The sequence below is a fragment of the Schistocerca serialis genome, chromosome 5, assembly GCF_023864345.2.
Source record: "Schistocerca serialis cubense isolate TAMUIC-IGC-003099 chromosome 5, iqSchSeri2.2, whole genome shotgun sequence".
Classification (NCBI taxonomy): domain Eukaryota; kingdom Metazoa; phylum Arthropoda; class Insecta; order Orthoptera; family Acrididae; genus Schistocerca; species Schistocerca serialis.
Window position 1 is genome coordinate 755,376,885 of NC_064642.1, and position 18,678 is coordinate 755,395,562.

General features: G+C 38.7%; 1 protein-coding gene across 1 annotated transcript; it reads right to left on the reverse strand.

Annotated features, from left to right (window-relative positions):
• Positions 1–1,403: 1,403 nt before the first annotated feature.
• LOC126481259 (60S ribosomal protein L14) lies at positions 1,404–8,232 on the reverse strand. The gene is made up of 4 exons (XM_050104879.1): positions 8,186–8,232; positions 7,837–7,938; positions 1,806–2,000; positions 1,404–1,635 (listed from the first exon to the last, which is right to left on the reverse strand). Exons 1-4 carry the CDS (start codon positions 8,186–8,188, stop codon positions 1,444–1,446), a joined length of 492 nt encoding a protein of 163 aa, XP_049960836.1. The 5' UTR covers positions 8,189–8,232; the 3' UTR covers positions 1,404–1,443.
• Between the last annotated feature and the right edge of the window lie 10,446 nt (positions 8,233–18,678).

Below are 18,678 nucleotides of genomic sequence, written 5' to 3' on the forward strand. Positions count from 1 at the left end.
ATTGAACTCTTCTCTTAATTTGCAGTTTCCCCGCAAGTTGTATTTTTTAGAATTCAGGTACAAATATTTCCTGAAGTTTATAAAGCATTGTTTTAATTTTCAATGGTCCATACTTAGGTAGTAGACCCAAGCGTTATCGCAGAATCAACTAAATTAGAGAACAAATAACATTCTTATTAGGAAAAAAAAATTATAAAAATTAAAATATAAGATATGATTTTTATCCTTGTAATATACATAATAGGTGGAATTAAATAGGTCTATTACCTTAGCCATCATGTCATGCATATCTGGTCTCCTTCAAATGTATAACATTTGATTAAATGGTAACTCAATTTGAGGAAGCATTTTGGAAAAAATATGCATCAAGTTCTTTGTAATTTTTCTAATAACCCCAAACAGGTTCAAAAATATTTAAAATACTTCTAATTTGTTTAGAAAGTGTGCTACATTACCCAGTAACTACAAAAATCTGTAAAACATATGCATTGTTAACAGTGCCTGAAAGAAACTGGTGATTTTTACATAATATTGAGCCAGAAAAATACAGTGTATATTTCAAGTGTAATAAGTATGACAAACTTGCATGCTTTGCTGGTTCAATTTAAGCTGTTTCAAATTTTGAATAACTTACATTTATTTGCATTATCTCACCAAGAAACACATCAAAAGAGTTGCAGGAATTGTGCCCTACGATCAGCAATTGTAATTCAGCTAAGTTTAATTCGTGGGCACTGTATGCTGCGGCTGTACACTCACAGCATATGTTTGTAATATGCCACGGCATTCGTCTTTTATAGACGTTGTTATAAGAGTTATGTCACTCAACTACAGAGAAAAGCTTAGTTGTGGTGACATACTAATCTGTAATGCAGCTCGAGCTGCAGGTTTGTTTTGAAGGTGACCGTTTCATTGCAAGTTGGCTAAAAAGGCCATCTAACACATCATGTACATTTTCCTTTGCGGTACTCCCTTCTTGCTTAATAATTTTGTCTTCACATTGCTTTTCCATTCAAAACTAAAAACATGCAATCTACTTCAATATGGAACTTGCTCCACTAACAAACTTCCAAATTAATGGCATATATTCACACTAATAGTGTGAAATAATCACACGGAGCAAAAAAAGGAGTACCTGCAGACCTCGTTGACCAAATAAACGAACTACTTTGATGCTCTAACTGCAGGAAATTTTACCTTTCTACACCCCAAACTTGTGGCACCTCCATACAAAATGAAAAATAAAGTCACCAGCAGATTTCATGGCTTAGACAATTTGGTGACAAACCACATAACACTTTCTCCTGCCAAATTTACTTTATGCATAAAGCAAACCACCCTCACCCCCCCCCCCCCCCCCCCCACACACACACAAAGGTTTCACAAGTAAAAAGTATAACAAGTACATAACTTATAAATTTTATTTTTCTCAGACTTTATACATTATTTCTTGGGCGCTGGCTTGGACTTGGGTTTCTTCTCTTTCTTGGCATCCTTTGATTTTTTCTTACCATACAGGGTTCCTGCACGAGTTGCCTTCTTCTTGAGCTTGTAATACGCTAAGCTACGGACCTTGTTTCTAAGTTGTTTTGCTTTACGCAACTTGAAGCGATCGAAGTCTGTCATTGCAACTCTCTGGAAATGAAGCCTCTTTTTAGAGAATGTTAATGGACAAAACTTACATATTACATCAGATTCAAGATTCAGTAAATAGTTGGCTTCATTTATCGATCAGCCGGCAATTCCTATCAAATTGGTTCATCATTATCACAAAAATGTTACAACCACCAGGGATTAATATTTACCTTTTGCTTGGCTTCCAATTTCTTCGCCCACAAACTTTCCTTCCATTTTTCATCAACTTTTCCATCAAGCCATGCCTTCCTCACAACTCTACTACGAGCAGTAAATGGAAACTTGACCCTAAACTTAGTTAGGTGTAGCTGTGTCAATCTTATCTCACCTCGAGGCACACCAGTTACAGGTCCATCAATTAAAGCCTGAAAGATATACTAGTGCTTTAGATACATCAAATTTTAACACTATAATTTAGCATGTTTGAGTACATGGTCAGTAATGAGTTGGCTTCATTTATCGATCAGCCGGCAATTCCTATCACGTATGTTCATCATTCCATGTGATCCATAATTGTAGCAAAAATTACTTTAAATCGCAATCAAGCTCAATAAATTTACATTAAGAGAGATGCATTAAAAATTACGATACAGCCATTCTGGAAAGCACACACTACCAGACTTGTGACAATGACACAGACAGTACAAAAACAAGTTTGTAAAAAATTTTAAACCATAAGACAAAAATACCATTGATGGTTCAATATTTCACCTTGTGTCTAATTTCACCAAAACTATTTCCAATTGCATCTGGCACTTTTTAATGAGAAAAATTTAAATGCATATCTTTCACTGAGCACTGAACTACAGCAATTTCCACTTCCAGCAAGTTTTTCACACGTTTGTAATTACCTTTGGAAACTAGATCCATACTAGGCTTGACTGATTTCAAACACGTTAATACTGCAATTATGGCCACTAATTATCTGAAATACTTTAAATTCATTTCATTTTTCCCTAATTCATGATCCTGCATGTAGAGCTTTTTTTAATTAGTCGAACTGGTACACACCTATGCCCCTGGATACATACCTTACACCAAAAGTTGTTATACTTTTAAGATTATGAGAAAAGGTGCAATTCCTATAGATTTTTTTCTGATAAGAAGAGATCTATAAGCTTTTCAATATTTGGCCACCAGAAACTGGGGTCAACAGAAGCATCCAATCCCACCCGTCTGTTTTGACCCATGACGCAAGGGTGTTGGGGTGCACAACGACGTTACAACGCGGAGTTTATGAGTTGGTCGTGTTTGTAGATGTCGTCTTCTTGTGTTTGATATCTCTCTCTCTCTCTCTCTGTCCCCCCCCTCCCTCCCTCCCCCCCCCTCTCTCTCTCTCTCTGTCTGTGTGTGTGTGGGGGGGGGGGGGGGGGGAGGGGGGGGGGGGAACCGTTTCCAATTTCCGTCATTTTATATGTAAGTATTGGTGTTTGGGCATCGTCAGCTGTGGTGAAGCGAAGTATCCAATTCCAATTATTTTCCTAGTTTTTGCTGTAGGCGTTGGTATTTTGGTATCATCAGCTGTAGTTGATCTACATAGGTCAAGGGAAGTGTCCAATTGCTGTACATTTTTATTTTGGTTCCTCATTCTGTGTATTTTGCGATCATGATGTGCTTTTTTTACTGTTATATTTAGCTTGTGCGCTCCCTAAAACACCCAATTTCTCGCATTTGTCCCATTAGTTTGACTATTTTTTGAGGGAAAAGTTATTGTCTTATTTATATGTATTTTCGTGTTTGTTGCCATGTGGATGTAGTGACATCATAGGCACCATATTGGATACACTTTGAATAGCCATTTCAGCCATATTGACGTCACAGGTCAAAGCTGACGACAGGAATCTGACACTTCCGTAATCCCAGAAACTGAACTCTCATCAAATGTGACCAAAATAAACCAGTTTTTTTTATAACAATGCATAATACAGACAGCCAAAAAATGGAAAGCCAGACAGTATTCTGGAACCAGAACAGGAAGGCAGTTCCTATAGATTTTTTCAACCTCACATATATCTGGAAAGAATACCCAGGCACTGTACGTAATGCTGAAAAAATATGAAAGACCCATTTTATGTTGATTTTTGAAACTGTTGCCCTTTAAACTACTGAAGGAACATGAATTCCAACATCTCTACAGCTCCAGTATCCACAACCTTCACCATCAAGCCCTCAAGAATGAAGATGAGTGGGACATTCTCTGTCCCCTGAGAGGGCGAAAGAGATCCACAACAATGATGTTTAGTATATACAGTCACACTATATAAAATAAGTTCGCAATAATTGTCAGCAATACATACTGTAAATAATCAGATTCAATTATTACATAAATAACACTAAATGTGTGTTTTACCATCATTTTTTATATATCAAATGTAAAAACAAAATTGTGCAATACGCAGCCACCAATGTGACAGATATTGGTGTGACCGTTGGAAGGATGAACCTAGTTGCTCACACACCGTACCTCACAGATGTGAAAAGAATGTGGTATTACCAAATCCCAAGAAAGACTTTGACGCAATAGATTTTTCAAAATAAAGGTAGGGTGAAGTGGGGTAAGTGTAACCACGGCTTATGGTGCCTTAAAGAAGCTATATTTTTACCTCTGAGCTATCACACATGTTAATTTACTCCTTTCTTTGTTATATTTAACTGTAAGTTGTTAAATCTGACAGATTGGTAATTAATTTTTGGACTTTAATTGACATCTACATTTTCCCTCTGCGAGAGTGACACGCTCAGGATTTGGTGGTCTGTCAGTTTTGCAGTTTTAAAGATAACTGCACAACTTTTTGGTTACAAACTAACTTTTGCATGATAATTTCAAATCTGAGATTTGTTTTACTCTACTGATAAAGCTCTTGATATGCCAGGCATGGTTACACTTACCCCAACTTTTTCCCATGTGGGGCAAGTGTAACAAATCAGCTGGGGTAAGTGTAACGGGGGGGGGGGGGGGGTGTTGTTTACACTTGCCCCAAACAAACTTACTGGAACATATTTATTTATTTAAGCCGTAACCTTGTTTTTGCTATCACACTAGATCAACTAAACTGGCCTTCCTGTACATATGGATACCAGAATACCTGATGTGCTGGATTTGTAGGTCTACTGAATTTGAGATATATTTTATTTTTAAGTCTACTATATTTTTAAACCACATTTCCTTTTATAAAATATGACACAGAATTGTAAAGAATGCCATTTCAATTACAGTGCAGTACGTGAAGCATTGTTGACTGACAACAATGTTGAGCATGATAATTCATCCTGCAGCCAATGGATGTAGCAGTGTTTAAGAGTGTGAAATCTACTTGGGACCAAAAGTTAACTCATCACCAGAGACATCATCAGGGGTAAAAATTAGCAAACTTCTCATATCAAATCTTTGGCAGAAACAAATCCATTGCCAGCTAACAATAATGCAGCCATAGACTGTGTGGAAGCTATGTCTCTAACAGAAAGTACTCAGATTTTTGGGAAGCTTCCAGCTGAACAACCTCCAGAATTTTATAGGCCTACATCTACTGAGCCCTGCAGTTCTCCCAGTATCAGAGTTCTTTCTCAACCATTCCCGAGTTAACCAATGTCTCATTATGTTCTGGAACTTCTGATTTGTCATTTGAAAGCTTATTATTGGAAATAGTCCGACAGTGTAGTCCCAGGGGAAAACAAAGAAGAAAAGGATTTCACCAGGAGCTGAAGTTATCACTTTTCAAGATTCCACCTACGAAGAAAAAGATTTTAAAGGAAACAAGAATAATAAGGAGAAAGCAAAACAAAAAAGCATTATCAGCATAAAAAAGGGCTTGATAATGAAGTGCAAATCTTCCAAACAAAGTTCTGTTACTTTATCCGAAAGGACATCTCAGAATGATGCATAAAAAAATCCCTGATTGCTCATGTGGGTAACAAGAAAAAGACGAAGTTGAATCAACAAATGAAGAAAATGAAACTGAAGGGGGCCTACCTTCAATAAGTAGTGATGAAGAAAATGGGACCATAATAACACTGGACGATCTCAGGAAAGAAATGATAAACTGTGAAGAAGAAGAGGAGGCAAACTTTTTTGAAGCCAAAGATAAAATTACAGTAGGAAACTATGTTATGGTAGCCTTTACAACAAAATGTAAGAAAGTTCATTTCATTGGCCAAGTTACCAAAAGTTATTTTCCTCAGATGCAAAAATAAGACAAAGCATGGCACCACATTCTACTGGCCTGATAGAAGAGATGGTACAGAAGATCCATACTCTGATGTCATTTCAGTGCTGCCTGAGCCGACTTTGGGTCACAAGGGAGACCTGACATTTGGTGTTACATACTAGATATTTTATTATTTTTGTTAAATTGCCTACTAAAGAAAAAAATACTTTTGTAGAATTGAAACTAATAAAATAAATTACTGGCCTAAAACAAAAATAACCTATGATGGATTCTGTTTCAGTGTTTTATGGTTTAGGCTAACACTTATTGTTTACTTTAGCTAACATTTTCTGTTTATTTCATAATATACAAAGAAGCGTGTGCAAAAAGTTCATATCTTAAGCAAAATTTAAGATATTTTAAAAATTTAAAAATCCTCAAATTCAGTAAAAATTGGGTAATCAGGTCACTTACCCCAAGTCTCTTTTACAATGCTCTGCATGGGTACAACAATGCGGGGTTACACTTGCCCCGAACCATGGGGCAAGTGTAACCTAAACACAAAATTTTGAAAACAATTATTTGACCACATAATTTTTTTTCAAAAACAAAATGTATATTGTTTAAAAGTCAATAAGTCAGACTTCAAAGCATGAGAAACTTCAAAATCATAACTTCAATAACAAGTTGGCAATTTGGTGTCAAAATTGAACCATGCCAAAATGTGGTTACACTTACCCCATACCACTATCTGTTAAATAAGTACTGCACAATTAGAAACACATTTGTACTGAGGAGAAACATTTGGCTCAGGATATTTTCTTGGTGATGGGCACTGGGCATCCACCTAACCTAGCTCACCATCTTCCTACAATGAAAACCTAACAAAGATACTAAAAGTAACACCCCAACCAAATTGGCCAATGAATGTGAAACCTGCCCTAAAACACTCAAGGCCTGCAATGAATACTGGCCTAACACTGAAAGTACATGAATGTGCATTGATCTACTTACAACTATGCTTTGCTCCTTATACAGCTGGTACTCAAAATGCAGTCTCATCTACACAAATCACAACATTCAATTGTAAAACTCAGGTTTCCATTAGCTGCATTTCCTTACAGCTTTCAAATAGCAAAATTTCTCTTAGAACAACAAACATATTGCCATCTCATCAAACTATATAATTCCACATTAAGTAATCACACACTGGAAAACTATAACCTGAAGTCCCAGCACCCCATATAGAGCTAATTTCACATTTGTTGTACAATACACATACTCAAAAAGTACCACTGTCTGGTATACAAAAGTTTTTCAAAATATTAGAATCATTTAAAGTTTGATAAATATGGAGTGAACTTAGAAGTGGGGTTACTAGACTGATCAATCTTATCACACCATTTAATCTATATTGACATTCTACAGTTGCACCAATTATCAACCAAATTCAACTTCCAATGTACCATACTCCAAATGCACAAACCCAGCAGACAAATATACCACAAACCCTAGATCATGGAATGAAGATTTATTTTAAACTTTAACAATTCTACTTCATAACTACCAATGCAGTGATAAAATGAACACTGCAGCAAGACATGCAATAGGAAAGCTTTCTTGCAAATACTTTAAACATTAACAGTGTGTCAACAAAGTATGTTTCGCACAGTCCACGGCTTATTAAAAACTAACAACTAATATTTCTTGGCATTTAAAGAAAAACTCCAAATCAGAGGTGTCATAAGAAAGGTCTCTAAGTGGGTGGTCGAATGATACTAATAAACTTACTAACACGAATACATTTGATAAATTTGAGGTATCATATCTACGTACGAATTTACTCCCACAGTATCACGGAACACTTTCCGAAATTAACATGTGGTCAATCACGCTTTAATTGGTATCACAAGGGAAAATTACCACAATCAAGACGCTGTATTCTTCGGGATTCCAACCACCTTCGATATTAGAGAAGAAAATACAGTTTCAACATGAAGCAAATAGACACTAATCTCTGTAGATCATATTTTTTAATGACCAAGAAAGCACGTACCTTATTTTGATCAATAACGTCCACTATGGAACATAGTTTTCCTTTATGTGGCCCATCGGAGATGTAAGCCACTCTCCCCGTTTCCACAAACCTCTTGAAAGGCTAGAAGGAAAAGGTACATGATCAGAAATAGAGTATAACATCTTAAAACCGTTCATCGTGTCGAAAACAACACCATGTGGCACAACCAAAATATTTAAACTCTTTATGTGTTCGAGGTCAAAGTACGAAATTAAAGATCATAATCATAAAAAAAGACACAAATTTTAACGAAAATGTTTGATATTTTTACATAACTTCCTATATAACAAATTTTACGACAAAACAGAACGCGACAATTCCCACTTACCATCCCTACCGGAAGAGACGAGATTTAAATGAAAGACTCTCCTCTTCGACCGAGTCCAGTGATCCTTGGTCAAAGATGAGACATCCAAAGATATTCAACACTGAAAGAAACATGAAAGACTTTAAAAACAGATACTTTCTACACACTATTTACTTCAGTTACAAAGTGGTTATAACATTCACTGACTTTCCCTCACATGCGCCTGAAAGCACAAAGAGAAATGTTATATCAACTGAGCGCCAACAGTGCAACTGTGGGCTTACCGACATTTTTCAAAGTCATTTTGTAGAATCCTCTTCATGTTAATTGGTTTAAATGATTAAAAATTAGTGAAATGTATTGTACATAAGTTACATGTCAAAATTACTACTATAATTAATGTCTCTATTTACAAAAATCTCTTCGGCACAATTGCCACGGATATTATTTAGCAAACAGCTGCATACATGATCACCAAATCAGAAACAGTAATTGCTTGTACCTGGACAGAATGAATAAAAGTAAAACCCAAACCACAATTTTTTACCAAGGTGTCAAGATATACAATAAATTGCCAAAAGAAATCAAAAACATAAAAGAACTCTGTAAATTTAAAGCATTCCTCAAATAATATTTATTAAAAAATGGTTTTTACTCGATTAGAAAATTCATGCAACATAAAATTGGCATAAATAAATAATCAGGTTAATCAATTATAAAGTGGACATTCTAGATTGTAATTTAACCACACGAGTGCTAGAGGAGTCTTGTGATCTATTTCTTTTGATTGAAACAGGTTCTTCTGCATTACGTAATTCAAAGATCAATTGTGTGTAAGATACATATATGTATTATGAATTTATTATATATAGCTAGTATTTCATTATCTTATGTGACAAAATAATGTACATATGTATGTATAATGACGACATCCATACAAAGAAATTTGTTTACGGATGAATAAATGACTAAATAAATAAATTGCTGTTGACTACTTTTTGTCGTTATTTCGCAATTTTATATTGTATAATACTTTGTCGGGTGCAGCTGAGAATACGGCTGCTCGCCTTTGTTAAGCGTGCTTCTTCAAGACGTGAGAGCGTATAAAAATTATCCACTCTCGACGAACTCGGAACAGTTAACTTTCCAACAAGGGTAGATAAAGACAGCAGGATTCTAAATGATAATTTTCCTTTGATGCAAGTCAAAGCAAGAAATTAACTGTTTACTCAGAAATAATTGCTCTCTCTGATCGCGACGCAAATGTAGTTATGATAAATAACATAGTGCATTACAGTATGGGTACTCCTCAGTGGAAATCAGTTAGAATAATTAATGATTCCAGCACAATTGTTTTTAAGAATAGCTTACAGGAGATGACAAGGAATGTAATTTATAACGAACCAGTTGCTAAAATAAAATTTAATATACTTTGTGATAAATTCATATCGTTATTTGAAAGTAACTTTCCGCATAATCTAATCAGAAAGGACACTAAACAGCCATGTAAAAACCATGGATTACTATAGGGATTAAAGTATCATGTGAAATGAAAAGATAACTGAATCTGTTGGAAAGAACAAGGAGGGGTCCTACAGCAGTCACACATCACAAAAACTACTCAAAATTACTAAGAAATGGTTTTAGAAAATGAAGGAACGTGCATATAACGTTAGAAATCAGTACTTCCAACAATGGACTTAAGGCTATATGGAATGTAGTTAACCGAGAGGCAATTGCTGAATAATAGCCATATTCAGAAGTGTATCATCCACATCATTACGATCTATCTTACAAAATGATCCATAACAAAATTAACTAACAATACCTTTTTATGGAAGAGAAAAAAAGTTGTATGCAATCCATTACATTATTGAGAAGATGTCTTACGTGAGTGTAATATTGTCCTTAACACACTGGGAAGCAAACAGAGGATAATTAGTAGCACTAAAATTGTACTTATGTACAACTAATAAGAGGATGAAAGAAAGACAAAGAATAAAAACATTTTCACTGTATCATCATCTGTGGTGGCGGTCGCAGTTTCACATGGCTGCACAATGACAACACACAGCAGGTGATGATGGAGGGCGATGATGTGTCACTACTTCAGCTCCTGTGTTGGAAGCGGGCGTCATTTCCGAAACGTGCAGGCAAATGCACATGCAGTCCAGAGTGGGTCGTGAATACTGGCTGTGGAACTGAGTCAGAATGTTGCTCAGTTTATAGGTGTTCTTGAGTTTGAGGTCGTGGTTGCAACTGCAGTGCTGTCACAGAGGAAGGAAACTATCTTCATGCAACATTGGCCAGTGACACGTCCTGAAAGATATACGCTGGTTTCATGTGGTCAGTGGAGACAGTCGTGGTCCTGTCCTTGACGGAAATGTCTACTGTCTGTGCACCTCTTTGTAACACTCAGTGTGGGACCCATGTACGGAGCTTGCAGAGAAAGCTTCACACCATCTATACATAGCTTTGAGTGTGAACAGCTGGTCAAATCCTAATACATGTAACAGTGTGATGTGCCACATCTAGAACCTTGATGTGGATGGATGCAGGTGATGTGCCATGCAAGTGACGGAGAAAATTTGGCTGATCTTGTGCGGCAGACTAAAGAGAATGAGGGTGGACGAATTCGCCTGGAAGACGAATTGATTCACTGAAAACCATTTCTGCCAGTGAAGCATCTATGTCCGACTTGTAAGCTTTTTGCAACCCAAGTATCAAGATTGGTAGAGCAGTTGCCAAGTCATATCATGGCACATGAGAAGACGTCGTCTCTCTATTAGAATGTCTCTTGGTGTGTGGTAACTTGTTGTTTTGCGATGGACATATCCGCAGAAAATTGCATGTGTCAGTACTCTATCAGAACGTTGCTTGCTGGGTAATAACTTTTTGATTTGCAATGGAAGTACCCACAGAAAATTGCAAGTTTGGCGAATAACTTCAAATCAAATTGCCTGCCACGATCTATTATTATGTGCAGTGGGCAACAAAATCTTGACAACCATGTGGTGACAAAGGCAGAGTTCTGTGGAGCTGTTATTCTATGTTACTGCCTCTTGTCATAGGGCAAAACGATCTATGGTGATCTAAAGGTGTTTCTGGCCATCTAATGAAGGTAATGGACCAATGACATCCAGGTGAATATGTGCAAAATGCAAGGTGATGCCTAGAAATTTGCCCAGTGGTGCATGTACGTAGCATTACACTTTTCTGTGTTGGCATGGTACATGTGTACACATCCACACACAACAGTTCTTCTCCATTCCTGGTCAGACAAAGTGCTTTGAAATCAGGTAGAACACCAGATGAACTCCGGGATGAGACAAACTGCGTAAATTGTTGAACGCTTGCTTGCAAAACTTAGCAGGCAGGAACGACCAGGTCTTCCTTGCAAGGCATAACGTTTAGCACCTGCATTAGCGCATTCACGAGTTGCATCTTCAATGCATAACTTATGTCATTCAGGAACATATGACGCTCTTGATCAGCCTGTTGTGCCTGAGGGTGTGCGTTGAGGTCAATGTGGCTTGAAACATGTTTAACTCATCAAGAATATTGGCCACCATGCTGTCCATACAAGAGATGTGCCTGAATGCATACATTAATGGTTTATGGTCTGTGTAGAAGTCTCTTGTTTCTATCTGTGGTCAGAAGCATTTCATGGCTTCATAAATAGCGAGAAGTTCTTGGTTGAAGGTACACCACTTGCTTTGAGATGGCGACAGTATATAGGGATAAAAGGCTAGCAGTTCCTCTGCTCATTGTTGTAGTATTGCACCTACAGCCATTAGGCTTACATCAGCTACCATCGCTAAGGGTGCATCTCGTTTAGGACGCTCCATAAATGCATTATTTGCCATATTTTGTTTAGCGCCATCGAAAGTGGAGTACATTACCTCCATCCACTGCGCCAGAGAGTTCCATTTAATCTTAGGACCAAACAGCATTGAAATGAATTGTTCTTGTAGCTCTAGTGCTTATGGCAGGTGCCGGTGATGAAAATTTAGCCACCTAAGGAACTGACGTAACTCTTTTTGGTGCTTGGCTTCTGAATTTGCAGAATATTTCCAATCTTGCCTTGTAGGATACACGATAACAAAGGAAATCGAGTTCATATCAACCAAATATATATTTAGCTGTGTACAGAACAACATAGTATTGCTCCGACAATTTGAGCACATCTGTAAGGTGTTGCTGGTGCTCTTCTTTGGAGGCTGAAAAGCTCAAAATGTCATCTAGGTGGGCAAAGCAGGAGATTAGCCCTTTCAGGAGAGAGTGAATAACTCTTTAACAAATTTGAGCCATGTTGTATAGACTGAAGGTCATAAACATGCTCTCAGACAATACAAATGGCATAATGATTGCTGTTTCCGGTATTTCATACTTTGCCACTTTTATTGGGATGGAAGCCTTGGCGCAATCTAGCACACTACAGGTCATGGCATCATGCAAGACATGATTGTAATCTTGCAACACTGGGACTGGGTACAATCCGGAATGGTTCACCACATTGACACCACACTCCACCCGTCTTAGGGACCACGCACAGTGGAGATGACCATGGGCCATTTGAGGGTGGGATAATGTCTTCCTTTTCAACATACTGGGAAACTCGGCTTGAACTACTACCAGGTGATCCAGCGCCAAACATCTAGGCCTACATGACATTGAGAGGTTGCTATGGTTTTAATAAAATGTTTGGAATTATGCTACACCTGTTTTGGAGCTCCAGGGGGCCTTGTCAAAGCAAAAAAATGGCATAATATGAAAGAGTATTTACAATCTTCGGTTTCCACTGATTTGATGTTGTGCTGAGGTGAACCCTGACTGAAGCCAGTCTTGTTGTCCACCAGTCGAGAATTCGTCATGTCCAGCATCGGCTGATACAACGGTAGGAAATCCACACCGATGATTGGCTCCAACATGTCGGCGATGGTAACGTCTCAGGTCAAAGAAAGGCATAGTTCCAATTCCAGTTCCATACACGGAGTACTGTATGTTGATACTGACGAATTATTGGCAGCCAACAAGCAGAATATGGTCGGTGGCCCACAATGATGCACTGACATCAGTGGCAATATGCTCAAATCAGAATCTGAACCTGTTAGATGCTTAGGTATGATCTTCTGTCACTAACAAGCAAGCTCTGCAATCTCGCCCAGCTGTGTCTGGACGCAGCTAGTGGTTGGACGTGAGCATGCACTCATGCACTTGTGCACCTGTTCGCCAACCTCCGATGATGCTAGCATACTGACAGACCTGTATTAGGGGACGAAAGATTATTTGAGTATCATCTCCTGGATCTACTACGATAATGTCTTTTTTCTGTGCTGGGGCCTTGTCGAGATAGTAGTTTACCAAACTGCTCGCATAGGGCATCTTTCTTCGCCACTAACATATCATGTGATCTACTTTTGTCACTGTATTACTGCTTGGCTGTGTCACAACGTTAACTCATGTAGCAGTGATAGCCTCTTGTATATGGCCTGCAAGTTCCTCAATGGCGTCCAGTGACAGCTAGGTTTCAGGCACTATGATCGCCTTAACTTGTGGTGGTAGGTGACTGCTCCATATTGAACACAGAGAAACAGTATCGATGTCCACTTTGTTCTGCAAGTGCCAGAGGTAGTGGGACAGCTTACAATCCCTGATGTGTTCTTGTTTGATCACATGTAGGCTACAATCTTCTTGTGAAGCGGCTGTTCTTTGGACGAGCTCGGTTTTTAGTTTCTTTTATAATTCTTTCACCAGTGGCGCAGTTATGATATCCTGTACTTCAGCAGCAAATTAATGGTCGAACTGGCTCGCTGCCAAGGAAAACACCATTGAATCAGCAGTACGTTCTGCATAATAAAAACTTGTCTCCACTTGTGCAAACCATAGCGTGGTATTACACAGCCAAAAAGGTGGCCAGCACATGGATAATCTGGATGCTCTGGCTTCTTCTGACATCTTGTAAATGACTTTCTTGTTTGTCATCAGTCTTGAATCACGTCAGGGTCACCAGTTGTCAGGTGTAGCTGAGATTAGGGCTGCTCGATTTTGTTAAGCAAGCTGCTTTAAATTGTCAGAGCATATAAAAGTGATCCACTCTCGATTAACTTCGAACAATAGCTTTATTTATCGAAGAGAAAACAATCGTATCCAATCTGTTAAATTAGTGAAAAGATGTCTTACATGGGCGCAATATCGTCCTTAACAAATGGGGAAGACTAATGGAGAATAAACAGCGAGCTAAAGTAGTACCTACGCACAATTACAAAGAGAATGAAAGAAAGGCAAAGAATAAAAACACTTCCACTGTAGCATTATCTGTGGTGGCACGCGCAATGTGTCTGATGCACAGATCACAGCTGGTGCATTTGCAGTTTTGAGTGCGAATAATTATATTTTGTCAATGCAAAACGAAAAGAGGAAAACATATAAAAGAAAATGGTGAGCTACATCACTTCATGCATCTAGAAATCAGTGAGTTTTAAAAATGTTGTAAGTTGTAAGTGTGTTTCGTATCGAGCAACTTAACCCTTTGCCAGTGTTTACATTCCGCACTGACCTGTTGCAGCTGTAGCGGCGTATCGAAAGCTAAGTACTAATTAATTATTTGTGTACAGTGGTTTATTTAGGAACTTTAGTAGTCTTCAACCGGTGTTCTTGGTGTTTTCTGGTGAAATAATTTCAGAAGAACCTTTTGGGAACTGTTTTCAGCTTCGTTACTGTGTCATTAGACGTTTGATTCTCTTTCTGTATTAGTCTTTTGTTATATTCACATTTGTTGTTTATTAATACTGTTAATAATAGTAGTTACTTCCCTTGTAGAGTAAGTTTGTGATTATTGTAGTCAGGTTTTTAACATCTTCTTATTGTAGTAGCGGAACTTAGAAAAAGTAAAATTTTACCATGAGTGAGAAGTGTGGGCTTTGCCGTAGGTTCGTGAGTAGTGGATTGCGGTGTGAGACTTGTTCGAAGTATTTTCACTGGGGGGAATGCAGTGGGGAAGCCAGTGGGCATTCTGGTGAGATCCTCTCCTGGAACTGCAGGTTATGTAGCAAGAGTAAGTTGATGGAGGAGCAGGAGCGTAAGATCTGTGCCCTTCAGGTGCAGTTGAAAAACGCACAGGAGGAGCTAGATAGGATGAGGAGGGAGAAGGGGGTTGGGGAATGGGAGCTGGCTGTTGGCAAGAGATCTGCTAGGAGAAGAAGATTTTCAGATAGTCTAGTGGAGAGGAATCTCTAGTAGCTGTAGATGTAGGAAGTATGCAGCAGACCTCAGTAGTTACTGTGTGGTTTCACCGCCAGACACCACACTTGCTAGGTGGTAGCCTTTAAATCGGCCGCGGTCCGCTAGTACACGTCGGACCCGCGTGTCGCCACTATCAGTGATTGCAGACCGAGCGCCGCCACACGGCAGGTCTAGAGAGATTTCCTAGCACTCGCCCCAATTGTACAGCCGACTTTGCTAGCGATGATTCACTGACAAATTACGCTCTCATTTGCCGAGACGATAGTTAGCATAGCCTTCAGCTACGTCATTTGCTACGACCTAGCAAGGCGCCATTATCATTTGCTATTTATCTTGTGATGCATGTCCCGTCAGACCAATGTTCACCAATTATGGATTAAAGTTAAGTATTCAAGAAGCTACGTACTTTACTTGCTAGTCTCAATTACTTTACCTGTTCCAGACCTCACGCCAGCCTGCGTAAGCTTAACCGCGTGCCTTTTGGCTTCACCTCCTAGTGGCTTGGCTGTCTTGCCAAGTCACAACATACTGTGCCTAGAACAGTTGCAAAGTCGAAGAGGAAGAAGAAGGTTCTGCTGTTAGGTAGTTCTCATGGCAGAGGTGTAGGCCAGCAGTTGCAGGAAGTGCTGGGGAGTGAGTACCAGGTCAGCAGCATTGTGAAGCCTAATGCAGGGTTGGCTCAGGTGACTCTTAACATAGGGGGGCTATGTAGGGATTTTACTAAAGAGAATCAGGTAGTGATTGTGGGTGGGGCTGGTAATAGTATTGATAGGGATGGGGAGTATAACATAGATGGTGACCTGGAAAAGATAGCCACTCAGAGTGGCAACACGAATGCGCAATTCGTGGAACTGTTTCAGCATCACGATCGGCCTCATCTTAATACAGCCATCAGGCGTAATAACATCAGACTTGGGGGTGCGCAGATGACAGGTAGCATGGGTCACATTTCAGTGGTGTCGGTGGAGTCTATCAGCAGGACGGGTTTCACTAGACATGGCCTGCACCTCAACAGGTATTGGAAGGGGAGGTTGGCAAAGCTTATAGGTGACAGCATAGGTGGGGTTGGTGGGATCACTCATGGGAAAATTCCTGCAGTAGTGGGTGTTAGAACTACACCTTTTTTAGATTGAAGTCAGCTGATAGGTATTCCTGCTTAAGGGAAGTCTCTCTAACAAGGGAATCACTTTTGACAAAGCTTAGGTATCCGAGTAATGAGGGAATTAGTATATTTCATCAAAATATACAAGGTATTAGATATAAAGTTAGTGAACTGCTTATAGATGTTGACTCTGAAATTATTGGTATATCTGAACACTTCTTAAATAAGGAGATAATTCAGAGGATTCCTTTACCAGGATACAGGTTGGCTGGCAGCTTTTCGAGGAGCTCATTGCTGTGTGGGGGAGTAGCCACGTATGTGAAAAACGGCATCCCATTTGAGTCAATTGATGTTTCAAAGTACTGCACTGAAAAGGTGTTTGAATGTTGTGCAGGTGTGGTTCAATTTAACGGAGCTAAACTTCTAACTGTTGTTATTTATAGATCCCCAGACTCCGATTTCACAAAATTTTTGCTAAAGCTAGAGGAGGTTCTTGGTTCACTTTATAGGAAATACAAAAAGTTAGTTATATGTGGTGACTTCAATATTAATTGTATAAGTGATTGTGCAAGGAAGAGGATGCTGGAAGACCTCTTTAATTCATATAATCATATGCAAACCGTATTCTTTCCAACGAGAGTGCAAGGGAACAGTAGAACTACCATAGACAACATTTTTGTTCATTCCTCATTACTAGAAGGGCATTCTGTTAGCAAAAAGGTGACTGGCCTTTCAGACCATGATGCACAAATTTTAACTTTAAAAGATTTTTGTGCTGCAACACGTGTTAAATATAGTCATCAGCTGTTCAAGAAAGCTGATCCAGTTGCTGTAGAGACCTTTGTAAACCCTATAAAGGAACAAGAGTGGCAACATGTTTATAGCGCTGATACAGTAGACAATAAATGTAATGCTTTTCCCAAGACTTTTCTCACGCTCTTTGAAAGTTGCTTTCCGTTAGAACGTTTAAAACAGGGTACTAGCACAAACAGGCAGCCTGGGTGGCTGACTAGAGGGATAAGAATATCTTGCAGAACAAAGTGGCAATTATATCAAAACGTTAGAAACAGTCAAAATCTAAATGCGGCAGCCCATTACACACAGTATTGTAAGGTGCTTAAAAATGTTATTAGGAAGGCATAAAGTATGTGGTATGCAGATAGAATAGCTAAATCTCAGGATAAAATTAAAACCATATGGTCAGTCGTAAAGGAAGTTGCTGGTCTGCAGAGACAGGTCGAGGATATAGAATCAGTGCGTAGTGGGAATGTCTGTGTTACTGATAAGTCGCATATATGTACAGTATTTAATAATCACTTTCTGAATATAGCAGGTGAACTAAATAGAAACCTAGTCCCAACAGGGAATCATATAGCGCTCTTAGAAAAAAGTATTCCGAGACTGTTACCTGAAATGCTCCTCCATGATACTGACAAGAGGAAGATTGAGTTAATAATTAAATCACTAAAGACCAAGAACTCTCATGGATATGACAGGGTATCTAGCAGAATACTGAAGTATTGTTCTATGTATGTTTGCCCAGCTCTCAGCCATATCTGTAACTTTTCCTTTAGGAGTGGTCCGTTTCCTGACCGATTAAAGTACTCAGTAGTGAAGCCACTTTATAAAAAGGGAGACATTGATAATGTTGACAATTTTAGACCTATTTCTATGCCATCGGTGTTTGCTAAAGTTATCGAGAAGGTTGTATATACAAGGTTACTGGAGCATTTAAATTCACATAATTTGCTGTCAAATGTTCAGTTTGGTTTTAGAAATGGTTTAACAACTGAAAATGCTATATTCTCTTTTCTCTGTGAGGTTTTGGACGGATTAAATAAAAGGTTGCGAACGTTAGGTGTTTTCTTTGATTTAACGAAGGCTTTTGACTGTGTTGACCACAAAATATTACTGCAGAAGTTGGACCATTATGGAGTAAGGGGAGTAGCTTACAATTGGTTCGCCTCTTACTTTAAGAACAGAAAGCAGAGGGTAATTCGCAGTATTGAGAGTGGTAGTGATGTTCAATCCCAATGGGGCACTGTTAAGTGGGGCATTCCCCAAGGGTCGGTGCTGGGGCCACTGCTGTTTCTTATTTATATAAATGATATGCCTTCTATGATTACAGGTGATTCAAAAAAATTTCTGTTTGCTGATGACACCAGCT